The sequence below is a fragment of the Epinephelus fuscoguttatus genome, linkage group LG7 (assembly GCF_011397635.1).
Source record: "Epinephelus fuscoguttatus linkage group LG7, E.fuscoguttatus.final_Chr_v1".
In the NCBI taxonomy this organism is placed as follows: domain Eukaryota; kingdom Metazoa; phylum Chordata; class Actinopteri; order Perciformes; family Serranidae; genus Epinephelus; species Epinephelus fuscoguttatus.
The window spans coordinates 7,905,615-7,919,195 of NC_064758.1; the positions used below are offsets into that span (position 1 = coordinate 7,905,615).

A 13,581-nucleotide genomic window follows, 5' to 3' on the forward strand; every position below is an offset into this window, starting at 1 on the left:
GGTTCAGTATCTTGCCCAAGAATACTTCGACATGTGGACTGGAGGAGCCAGAGATCGAACCGCTGATTTTCCGATTGGTGGACGACTGGCTCTATCTCTGAGCCACAGCCACCCCTTAAAACAGGAGCAAACGTGCATTTGCTTTCAGCTGCAAATGACTCCACATTTGGTACACTACCAACCATGTACAGTATAACCGTTAAAGTTGGATTGAGTCAGAGTAAACTACAGTGTGTGTGTGTTCATGTTAATGAAGGAACGTCACCAGCGACAAAACTGTGGCTCGCTGATGAGTTTTTGGACAACAGTGAAGCTCTATGAAAGAAAGAAGGAAAATATATCAGACTTCATTCAGTAATTTCATGTGAAGTTTTCACAATGAGAAGAATGTAGAATGTTACCAGACTTGTTACTTAAGCAGCTTATTATTCATGGTTTCAATCTATTTTTCTTCCCAGTAGGCTGACATATATTGTTTTGCTATGAAACTAAAAATTTACATGTTAGAAAGTAGCATCCACCTTGGCAGTGATGTAGTCAGTGTACAGTGTAAACATGGATAGTGGTGGTACATGTAAAATTAACCCGTTCAGATCCCTCGCCCATTCTAATGGACTAACTAATGGATAACTGTTATCTGATTCCACCCAAAAGCACAGACTTATTTGGTGGGATGTCTGTAAGCCAATCACAGTGTTCCACATCATCTAAAGTGGACTGTATCAGAGCCACACCCCCTTTTTAACAAGCATGGCCAGCCATGAGGCAAGGAGGAGATGCGAGGCATGTTTTAGTCTGCTAAACATATTGTTAAAGTACAAAATTTGCATTTAAACAGTTTTTAAAGTAAACATTAGATGCTATATTATTAATTCATGTTTAAAAATCACATGAAAGATGTATAGTCAAAACTACCCAAACTATCTGTCCATTGGAACGGACAATGGATCTAAATGTCAGCAGAAAACAAACAGGGGAAGTACTGTTTAAAATGGGGAATACTGTTCGGATTAAAATTTCTAACGTAACAATCATCTTTTAGCGCATTTTATTGATTATACACAATATTCACCTCAGGAAGTAACAGTGTATGTGATGGGGGAAAAAAACAAACTTTTATCCTATATAATGAAACTGATTACTGGCCAGTGTTACATTTCTTTAACGTAACATAGTAGCTTGAAGAAACAAAGGAGAAGAAGTAGAACAGAAAGACTATAAACAGAAATAGTGGATAACATGAAATCCAGGCGTAACATGGATTAAGGCAGTGTTTTTTGCAGTAAAAATGCCCCTAATTGCTCCCTTTAACCAGGAAGTTGTTTATTATATCATACATTACCATGCTGCATTATGATCGCGTGTCTGACGGATCTCGGTTCCTTTCATGTGTCTCCGGTGGTCAGTCTGTGGCCGGAAACACAGCTGAGAGGGCTACTCTAAGCCTCAGTATGCCAAGTCATAGTTGTGGCACAGAGCACAGAGAAATGGAAAGATAAAGAGGGAGGCAGAAAGAGAAAGAGAGACTCCTGTACTCCTGTGGTTTTGTTATGGGAACAATAAAGCTGCAGGGCAGCAGGGCATTCTGGCCCGGCCACAAGGTCTCTGAAGGAGGAGAGGAGAGGGGAGGAGTCGGGAGGGGGGGGGGGGGACGAGAGGAGAGGAGAGGACGAGGGGGGGAGAACTCAAGAAAATGAGACCAATATTCAAATAAATATTAACTTGAAAAGTTTAAGAGGCACAGTGGGGATTGAGTGTTTAGATCCTTTACTTCACTGAAGTAAAAGTAGCAATACCACCGTGTAAAACTGCAGAATAACACTTAACACAAAAAGATATGATGCACTGTTACAGTTAGAAGCAGTTAAAATTCGCTCCACTTGCTACAACATGCTCATGTTTACTGGTTATCGAGTAAAGCAGTAACTTGTATCAAATAAATGTAGTGGAGTAAAAAGTACTATATTTGCCGTTGATATGCAGAATAGTGGAGGTATAAAGTAAGAAATGGAAACACTTAGATATTTCAAAATTGTACTTCAGCATGGAGTGTAACTACGGCATTGGAATATCATCCCAGTTGGCAATTGACAGATACGGCAAACAGTTGCTTTTAGACATCCAGCTGATATGGAACAACATTAGCATTTACTTGCAGTTGTGTTTGTGTCCATCTGATGAATGTAAAGCCCAATATTGGCTTTTCTCCTAGCTCTGTTTTGGTCTCCACCATCTCTTGAGAAAAAGACATCAGCATGTTCTGCTGCTAACTAGATAGCCATTAAATTTGCTGTTTGGTGTTGGGCTATGGACAGAGGTGTATAGTAGATTTGTCACAGGTTTTCCTCTGCTGATTAGCAGTGAGACTGAATCAAAGCAGTAAAGTTGCGCGTCGTACAACCAAAAGAATGAGCGAAAAGATGCGTCAAAGTTCTGGGAAGTTGAGGGGAACTGCAGAGTGTGGTGATGATTCTGAATATGTTACATTTGCTTGTTTTATATGTATCACATCAAAGTTTCTAAAGTGATGTCGTATAAACTTTGTTAGCAGGAGGCGGAGGGGATGATGAATGGTTTGTCACCTAGGCCAGACGCCTGCCAAACTGCATACTACTGCTCAAGACCAACAAACAACAAAACCACTTGTTTTAGCAAGTCGTCGCTGCATTTTCAGTGGCCTTTAGCCACCAAACATGGGTAATTTTAGTGGTGTGTCGCTGTGTTTTCACCGGGGACAGTGCCAAGGAAAGCAGTTGTTTTTACCAAGACATCGCTGCAACCTGTTGCTGTTTGTCTATCAGTTTGTTAGCCACCAAACATTGGTGTATTTTGGCAACCAATCACCGTTTTTCCACCAGGGATAGTGCCACGAAAAGTGGGTGATTTTTAACAAGACATCGCTACTTTTCCAGATGAAATTGTGGCACCAATCTGGGTAATTTAAGCCAAAACATTATCTTTTCCTAACCTTAACCAAGTGGTTTTTGTGCATAAACCTAACGATAAGTTATCCTTAGTGTTGTAAAAACATATTTAAATATATCTGCTACATAATAACATACAGATATAATGTACCCATGGTTTGCAGAAATGTTCAATGCCAACATTTGTTCTGGTGATTGGATTGTGATTCTCTGTGGGTCCGTCACTACAAGCAGCCCTTTTCTCATTACACAGTCATTTGATCCATTATTTATATACCAGATTGTCATTAAGAGTGACTCCTTTTGCATAGTTATCTTACTCATTGTTATTTAGTTCTGCTTTGTGTAAATGTTTGACTTCATAGCCATATTTTAATCTTTGATGAATAGTTGATAAGAAAATCAATAAGAAGTCTACGCCGTAGTTTCGTCTTTAATTCCGTTGTCTCTACCCATAGTAAAGTGTATTTTGCCTTTAAGCCTAAAGCTTTGTTGACTCACTTTAATCACACTTCTCTGTCCCGACACATACGTCTTTACACAAGCGACCAAGACGCTGATCTGCCACAGATTCTAATCTCGATGGCTCTAACTAGCTCGAGCCTCTTTCGATCCCCATTGTCCCAAGTTAAAACAGAGCAGTCATGATGAAGCCTTTCACTCTCTGTGCGCTTTTCAGGCTTAGAAAGAGCGGGCGTCCCACTCTCTCACAATAGAAAGCGTGTCAGCCGGGGCTATCTTTACGCCCGAGCTCCTTTCTGACTTAAACTGCATTGGATTTTTTGTTTCACGACAGAGTGTATATCAAGCTGCCTTTGTGGCCCTGCTGCGGCCTGTAATGAATGCATGGCTAAAATACCTAAGTGGTGGCGGTGGTTCGTTAAGGGAGGAGGATGGAGGGAGCGGGGTAAGAGGTGGAGGAGGATGGGGGGAGAAGGTGGCGAGGGGGGTACGCTGGAGCGTGCTCGGAGTGAGAATCAGTCTGCATAGCTGGAGAGAGAGGTGAAGACAGAAGGCAGGTCTGCTGCGGTTTGGCATCCGCCGCACATGGATCATGACATCATTCCCCGACGAAACGAGGTGACGTCTTTTCCACTTTAATATCGTTCAGTCTAAAAAAGAAAAAGTCTTAAAAGAGTTCTTTTAAAAAAGCTGCACATGTTAAATTGTTTCATTTAACTTCTGCCGTGCCCTTCATTCTCTTAATCCGATCTCCTTTCACTTGAGAAACCGAAGCTTTTCCCATCATTTCTCTCTATCCAAGCTGTCTCGTTTATCTCCCTTTGTCCTACTTTGACAAGAAGTTTAGTGACAGCCCAGTGTGCAGGAGTTAGCGTCTGGCATTTTTTATATCCTTATGTTAGTTTATGAGCAGATAATTACCGATATTGGCTGCCCCAAGCATCTTTACACACCACTCCCATTTAACTTTTGAAGCTACACCTCAGCATTTTCTAACACATAAAATCACATAGAGCAAGGTTGGCTCGGACGAGATCTTTCCTGCGCTTGTTGCCATGTTTTTTTAATCTCATTACAGTTATTGATGGTGTGTTACTGTGGTGAGGACAGGTCCCAGGGGCAGTTAAAGCTGGTTAGTCGACTCATACGCATGTACTGCGAGAAGGTCTGTTTGCTGAACAGTGTTCAGGCTTGAAGACTCTCCGGATATATATTTGGTGAAATTACTGAATAAAGTGGTTCATTAAGGACACTTACAGTGTCATCCTTCTTGCATTAATGTGAGGAATTTCACCTCTTGCAAAGTCTAAGAAAAGACAAAGTTCCCAGGAGTCCAGTAAGGTTATATTAATGGAGGATACAGACCCTGGTCTTTTTTAAAAAAGGTGAATAAGAGACAGTCAAACTCTGTTTATATGTTGTAGATGGTCTACAAAGCAAGGCAGGGAGGAGAGAGAGTGTGAGGGAGGAGGAGAGGATATAATTAAATATATCATCTAAATAGGTATTGATCGTCTTAAGGGTGTTGCTGTTAGATTAAAAGGTTAAGGAATAAAACCGCTTTGAGGATTAAATCATTGTGAGGTAAAATCAAGAGCAGCGGAAGATAAACACTGCAATAATCACAAAGTATGAGCGCTGCAGATAGACTTAATGATGTCCTATAGAGACATTAAAGATCCTGTCAAGATACATTTAAGGACCATAACCAAAATTGGTCAAAGCGCTTTAAACAAATCCACTGCCAAGAGGTTGGATGAAATATGAACACAAGGTCATGCAGGTGCCCTAACTGTTTATGTCTGTGGAGATAATGTCAAAGTTGCTACATACTATGAACTACATAGTGGAACATAGCTTACATAGAAGATTCTATCGTTACAGGCCGAAGTAACCCTGAAAGGGCTGCCGACTGATAGAGAAAAAGTTCACCGCTGTACGGTACGGTAGCCACAGTGCGACACCTGAGCCAAGCAGCCGCACAAGGTCAGGAAGCGTTTTATCAGACAGACGTGTTTTATCTTCAGGTAGAGTAAGGGAGCGAGGAAGTGGCTGAGCAGAGGATAAAGGGTCCTGTTACGCTCCTGTCTCCTACTCTGATCAACCAATCAGGCGCAGGAATAGTGCTGAGTCAGCCGCTGGGTGCTGCTCACGTCCGAATGCAGGGGGAGGAGGGGTTGGCGGTGGAAGAGGATCCAGCCAGCCTGTGTCTGCAGTGGACTGCAGCAGCATTAGCACCACTAACCTCATGACAAGAGGGCCTCGCTAAGGAGAGGAGGCCGAACCGCCAGCCAAGTCTTAAAGCCTGATCTCTCCTGATGGACTTTTATTTTACACCGCTTCTGCAATGCTCATCACAATCCCATAGATATTAGATCCACCCTGAACGTCTGCACTCAGTTTGATATATACATCCCACTTTTCCCTCTGCCTCTAGTCAGTGGGTAATTAGCAGGAATAAATACGGCCAGCCACAGAAGATAAAGTTTACAGCCTGACCACAGGTCAACTTGTTTCATTACTATAGTGTGCCTTGCATTAAGCTAATTACCAACTGGCAAACATCTTCATCAGACATGCACAGAGGCCTTCATTACGGCGGTTTGTCTAAGTCCGCTTCATTTAAAAGCTGCATTACAGGAGATTATTGCACTTTTAAGTGGATTTTAATGATTATTTTGTAAGAGTGGGCTCACAACTGTCAGGGGCTCCTGTCGTCAGGGGTCGGTCTTGGCACCTCGACGTGACAGGAAGTGATGCTCTCAGAGGCTTCCGGGCCTCGCCCTCCCACGGCGCCCGGATGGAGAGCTGTGGCCTGACAGTCAGTCAGTCTCTGAGAGCTACTTGTCCTGATAAGGAGAGAGAGAGAGCTGAGAGCATGCGACATGGTCAGCAAGTGGAGAGGCTGAGTGAGTGATGGGAGTGGCAGCGTGCGGCAGGTTGTGTTAGTGCAGCCCCGGTGTCAGGCCATACATCTGAAATGAAAATATCATGGTGAGCGAGAGTGACAGAGTCCGCTGTGGGACTGGTTTCAAAGTGTCACTCCTCCTGCGGGGGCCGTACATAGTGTTGGGCCGGCAGCTGCTCCGTAACACCACCTGTGCTGTGGAAGTCTCCCCGGGGACGCCTCGCACCCCCACTGACCTTCCCACTATGACTCCCTGACTGTCTTTACCACTACGTCTCTCCCTCCCTCTCTGCCGGCGTCCAGCTGTCCCTAACCCTCATCCCCCTCCTCCCACCCCTGTCTCCAATATAAGGGCAGGAATGCAGCGGACAGCATAGTCCCAGAATAGACAAGTAGCCAGCCTATCTCCAACCATGCAGTCAGCCTGATAGAGGGCACCTACAGTAGCAGCCATGCAAGAGTGCACACGCATGCAGCACCCCGACCCACATACAGACCACTTCCCTGAGCTCAAACTGCTCAACTTATGAATGCACAACACCTTTACTTATTGTAGTTTTGATCTTGACGGAGCTGCCTTACAGTTTAATGTTGAAAGAGCACTCACCAGTGAAGCTTTCAGCAGGCATCTAAGCGAGGTTAATGATAAAACGCTATGGGTGTAATGATTCTGTTTGATGTCGGATCTGAGTGGAGGTGCGCGAGGTGAAGGAGGGCTGCCTGTTTGATGAGTGTGTGGGCCACAGATTGCCGGAATAAAGCGCAGACAGCGTGGCAAAGGGATTCTCTCCCTAATCTACTGAAAATCCTGCTATGAAAAGGATTTCATGTGTAGCGCTTTCTCCTCTGAAGTTGATATTCGTGCTTGAACACACACTGGAGCTCACCAAGCACTACGCAGAACATACACACTCGCGCACACGCTGTCTGTCTTATGTGGACATTCATAGATCAGTGTCCACAAAAACGGCACAGTCACATTCACACCTTGGAGATCAAAAATAGACACGAACATCCGTACAGTTTATATGCTTGGCAGCACAGAGTACACACACACATGGCCTCCACACACACACACACACACACACACTGCAGTGCTGCATGTTGCAGAGGTAGAACAACAGCAGCTCTGGGACAGGTAGAGAATTCAGGCCATGCAAGCTCGTCCTCTCCTTCTCCGTGTGCTACTTCCCACTTTCTTCCACCCTCCGTTCTCCCCTCTGTTTTCCAGCCTTCTTTCTTTTCCTCTCAGTTTTTTTTTTCTAAGTCAAGGATGCATCCCCCTCATCAATTTGCCGGTCTCTTGGGTGACAAGTTTATTAAACACGAGAGAGAGAGAGAGAGAGAGAGAGAGAGAGAGAGAGAGATGGAGGAAGAGGGAGGAAGAGGGAGGAAGAGAGAAGGAAAGAAAGAGTGAATGGGCCCTGTCTTGCTCCTTAGCTCCTTACATGCACTGCTAGAATTTAAGCATTTATTTTTTTTAATGTGATTTGTGTGCAGTGAGGCTGATGTATTTGTTATCTAGAGAGGGGTGGACAGCTTTGATACAGGACTGACAGTGTAATCTCTCTCTCTCATACACACACACACACACACTTCTTTTTAAGTGCCAAAACCCAGTAGAGCTATAGGCTGTGACTGTTTAATACTGGTTTAAATACTTAGGAGCCAGTCAAGTGAAATCCATGAAGGCAGTTTTCAAAGTGTTACATTTTGGTGAAAGGCAGTGGGTATGCACCGTCATGACAAGGGGTGGGAATAACCAGAGGCCCCACGATACGATATTATCACGATACATAAGTCAATACAATATTATTGCTATTAAAATCATGTTGCAATAACATATATGGTGATTTATTATTATTTGTCAACTGCACATTATAACCTCAAAGGAAAACCTTGTTGAACATCTGTTTTATCTGTTCATCACACCTCAGCCATTTTTATAGCAGCTAAATGTATCTAGTGGACTTAAGAAGCAACTGATGATATTATTTTAGTAGAAGTGACAGTTTAATTTGTATTGTCATAATTTATAGAATAAAAAAACCAAGACGAACCAATACTATTACAACACAAAAATATCGTGATACTATGCTGTATTGATTTTTTTTTACCCCACCCCAATGACTCCTCAAACAGGAGGAAATAGTACATCTAACTGGGACTATTTTCTGTGGTGGATTAATCCACATTTGGTGTTATAGTGAGTATTGTCAGCAGCAGGATGGCAGGATGGTGTATGTGGGATTGAGTCAAAATAAACTACAGTAACATGTCAGCCAGTGCAACAGTGTGGCTCACAGATGTGTTTTTAATAGTTTTTCGACAACATTGCAGCTCTATGACACAGAGAAATATCAGGCTTTAGATACACAGATACAATACTGTTGTTTTCATGTCATTTATTGACAGTTAGAGGAATATAAAATATATATCAGCCAAATCCTTTAAAGCTGCATTGAGTGTTTAGACATTTGCGGGCAGCAGAAACAAGCCGTGAACACAACATTGATAATGATACACTGGATCCGTTGACTTATGTGAAACTGACGGATCCTTGTCGTTTTATGTGACAAGCAGGAGATCTAGCCACATGTTGCATGATGGACACAGCACAGCGAGTACACGGACTATTTGCTATATCTGAATTAGCACAATCATGACTGGACCTCAGCTTTATGCAAATAAGTTCCATCCATCACAATGCAAAACTCTGATCAAACTGTCAAACATGGTAGCACCTTTCAAATATCAAGATTCTGTTACTGCCTTGTTTATTCCTTGATTCAAATGTTTTCAGAAATATTTTTTAGCATGCTGTTTAGCTGGAAAATGAGAATGTTTGTGACCTGGCCAAAACCAAGCACTGCCTACCAGCCAGACCAACCCAGACTGGGAGCCTGGCATGTCTTTCTGCTTGTTTGCCAGATTTGGTATATCTCCACCATAACAGTTGCTTATTTCAACATGTTCCCAACTCATAAAAGCTTAGACAGTGGCCCTACGCTTCAAACTATGATGCTTTAGGTACCCCTCTAGTGTCTATTTTGGATGCTCAGGGACAGTGTGTCAGTTTCCACTCGTTACATGCTTGGTGTCTTTTCAAATAAACGAAACGTAGGTTTCTTCACCAAAACTATGTTAGGCTTAGGCAACAAAACTACTTGGTTAGGTTTAGAGAAAGGGTCATGGTTTGTGTTAAAATATTTACATTTGTTACTTAACTTATACAAGTACACTGTTGAAACACATCTGAAGAGTCTACTCAATAAATGTGCGGTGACCTGAAGAGAAGTAGCCATTATTTGAAACGCAGCTCAAAAGTCTCTCCTTCCACGAAAGAAACTGACTTTGGCCTTGCTGAATGGGCGCTAACACAAGCGTACATTGCAGTGCGTGGATTATACAATATCTTGGAGTATATTTTATGATATTTTTTTATGTTGCAGTTGTTACTTTTAACAAATAGGTAGAGTTGGTATAATTTACCCATTACCCATACCCCATTTTTTTCACTTCACTTATGTCCCATAAAGTTACCCATGTAACGTTGTTAAAACAAACTTCACATGGGACAGGAACACTATTCTCCAGGGTCAGGGGTCAGCAACCTTTACTACCAGAAGAGCCATGTCTGGTCCAAAAAATGTAGCTAAATCTGCCTGGAGCTGCAAAATATATTTTAGCCTTATAATAAACGTAACACAGCCTCATTATGTCTAAATAATCTTATCAATATTACTTATAGGTCTAATCATTAATATGTTTCACCATCAGGTGGCTACTCTTCAGTAAGGTATTTATGAATATTTGGTACCTTGCAGCAAAAGTAAACAAATCTGTCTATGCACTACTAAATTCAATATTTTCCTCGAAAACGTCTCCCTTCTTGATTTGGAATTCATGGCGAGCTTTGCCAAGGAGACTCATGCCAAGCCACTGCTCTCGATGTTCAGCAAAATTTAGAGAAATGGCACCAGGCCAAACATAGCAATGTCTCAAATTGTAGTTGACAAAATGTTAAAACATTTTTTTAAATTTCTGTAGCCCTATAGGTTACCCATTTTTACAATTTGATAATATTAGAATCACTTAAGGCCTACAACAATGATAAATGAATTATTTAAATGAATTAATTTTTGGTCAAAGCCACAGGGAGCCATTGTTGAGGGGCTAAAGAGCCTACCCCTGTCCTGGGGGAAAGTCCTGTCTTGTTTGACCTATTCAGCTACCCCTGCTTGGACTTCCTTACTCTTTACACTAGGCCATCGCCACATATAGGAGTTAGCTGAAAGCCCAGTGTGTCCCATACAGACCCTAGAGATTACCTTGTCCGTCAGAATCAGACACAGATGACTTCTGACCAAACTGCCATATTGGATTCTCTGGGAATGAGAACAGCCTGCTTTTTTCCACACATTATCATTCATTTAGCAACATTAGGAATGTAAGTTCATTCAGTCTCATCTTCCCCAACTCTTGAGAGAAATATCTGAATCCTCAGCTGATAAATGCTCCACTATGTTCACCAACTAGTTGCTAACCTTGCATGTCTGCTGTTTGGTGCTGGCCAGGTAGTGCACGGTGGGTTTGGGAGAGCTTTTTCACTGGCAACAGCTGCTTGCTGTAGACAGTGACATTGATGATGAGAACAGTGAGGCTAAATCAAACGACTAAAGATGCAGGCTGTAAAAAACAAAACAGTACGCTGACAGTTGCTGTAAAGTGCTGTAGAGCTGAGCAGAGCTGCAGAATTTAGTTTGTTGAAATGAATTGGGCGGGAGAAAAAAAAAGACAAAAATATTGCTCGGATTCCAGTGCCAAGATTTTGATTAAACAGTTTGCTGTGAGTTTGTCACTACAAGCAACCATTTTTAAATTAGACATTTGATCCATTATTAACATAAAACCGATTGTAGCAAATTTGAGCTTTTAAAACCAAAATGTAGTCTCTTACAGGGGAAGGTACTGTGTTGGATAAGATATGCAAAAATTGCCTTTTTTTAAAAGTTGAAGTCCGCTGTGCAAAAAGCAAAACAAACAAAGAAAAATCCAGAGAAAAATATCAATAGCTTAGATTCCAGGGCCAAGACTCTGCTTAAACAGTTTATTTCCTAATGATTAAATGATTAGCTCAGCTAATTGAACCAGGAAATGAGTGAGTTCCACCAAGGACAAGCAGAGCCGCGCAGCGAGCAGGAAGACTGCTGAGTACATCATCTCTGTGCCACAGCGCTCAGGCAAGCAGCAGGGCTGAACGGGCCCGAACCACAGGCCAAAAAACATCTGAAATACAAGCAAGTAGAGGAACAACAGAGAGGAGGAAGTGTGTTTGCAATAGTATGTGTGTGTGTGAGAGAGAGAAAGAGATGTTCCACATAGCACTAGAGGTCAATGAGAGTTAATTTTCCTGCTGTCCTATCCGCTGGCTTCATTAGCAGTATTGGCAGTTGGGTGATGAATTCATTGTTTTCTCAAGTTTGTCTGGAACCATCGTTTATATGCGCTCCTCTCTTATCTCTTAGGGCCCTGCTCCCTGTTTTTCTCATCTCTTTTTCATCACCCACATTGCTTGTTCGCCTCCTTTATCTCTCCTTCTCCCTCACACACTCTTCTAGTCTTTTTTCCTTCCTCTCCCTTCTTAAATCTGATTCCTTTTTTGTATATATTTGCTTTGTCTATGCAGTAACATGCACGCTTTCAAGGGCAAGGTCTCCTCCAATAATCAATGACTCTTTGCTTACAATGTCTCTGCATGTTTGCGTGTGTACGTGTTTTGTTCATGCATGTACAATGAGTTCTTCTTTGATGCTACTTGTGTACGGACAAGCCCTTTTCTTATGGTTTCCTCCGTCTCGCTCTGTCTCTTTCAGGTCCCAGATTTGTCTATTCACTTCCCCCTCCTCCTCCTCCTCCTCCTCCTCCTCCTCCTCCTCCTCCTTCTCCACTCTTGTCACCTTTTGGACCAGACTCGCCCCCTAAAATGCTTTGCTAAAGCTGGTAAAATGGAACCAAATCAACTGTTCAATGGATTTGGTCCCCTTCAACCAGCTGTAGCTGTGCATTGATCACTCCAAGCACACGCATGCAGAGAGACAAACAAACGGACAGAGTGGCGGAAAGACTCAAGCTAATTCACTGGAAAACAGCTTTAAAATGTAAAACTGAAGCTACATTAGCTTCCTCGCTGAAACAATTGGACTGAGACACAGACGCTCACCCATGGATAAATACACAGCATGCACCACTTACTGTGTGGATTTATCTCTATCGCAGAGATTACCCAAAAGACATTGAAGTCATTTGCGAAATCTGAATAAAACATGCCAGGTAAGTAATTATAGATACTGTATCTTGGTGAATTTGTATTTTTGTTGTGTACTGCTATAATTGCATTGTCCTTTGGAGACTTTTTATTGTTCTTTGCAGATTTTTTTGAAGTGTGTGTTTGGTCCATGGATTGCCCTAATGTGAGTTAGTGTTAGTGTGTGTGTGTGTGTGTTGGGGGGGGGGTTAAGGTGGTTGAAGAGCTATCATCAGATACTTTGTAAGAAAAGCACTTGTTCGTATATGTATGTATATGTGTGTCTGACTCCTAATGCACATGTCTGATCAATAAAGCCTCATCCTGAAGTTCATACAAACTGCTGAAGTGGTCTCTGCTTTGAAGTGTGGTCTTACTGGACAGGTGGTAAAACATATAATGTGGAAAGGGGGGGTACACACAAAGAATTACAGGGGTTACCCAAAAGGGTTGTTATGACTATGGATAGATTACTGAATGTGCCTACCAGTCACAGGTCCAGGGGCCCAAAGTGTCAGGTTCCCTTTTGGTCTTTACTGGTAAAATGTCAGTCAAATTAACACATGACGACCAGGAGACCCAAAATGACAACAAATGGCAAAAAAGACCACAAAGAGATGCAAAGGAACTGCAAATGGTTACAAAGAGACACCAAGCAGCCACAAGGTGGCACAAAATGACCACACACAAAATTACCACGCCGAAAATGACCACAAAGAGACACAAAACCACGTAAAGATGCATAGGTTTTATGTTAAAATATAAACAAATGTAAAGTCATTAGAAATGCAAAGGATAGACATTTTATTAACAATCAGCAACAAAGAGCTAGAGTAGATTATAAAGATTCAAAACCACTGACTGATATATCGATTCAATAATCAACATGGCATGTCTGTGTCACCATTCAGGCTGTCCTCATGCACTGTTCATACATATACCCACAAAAAGTAATGCACCAAAATTCATACACATTGCAC

At 42.2% G+C, this 13,581-nt stretch overlaps 1 protein-coding gene across 1 annotated transcript in view; it reads left to right on the plus strand.

Moving 5' to 3' along the window:
* Positions 1 to 12,929, plus strand: part of LOC125891254 (uncharacterized) — a 30,194-nt gene extending 17,265 nt beyond the window's left edge. Inside the window, exon 3 of the mRNA XM_049580352.1 lies at positions 12,171 to 12,929. Coding sequence (XP_049436309.1) covers positions 12,171 to 12,365 — 195 coding nt within the window. The 3' untranslated portion in view covers positions 12,366 to 12,929. The remainder of the gene's footprint in view (positions 1 to 12,170) is intronic.
* Positions 12,930 to 13,581: the final 652 nt, after the last annotated feature.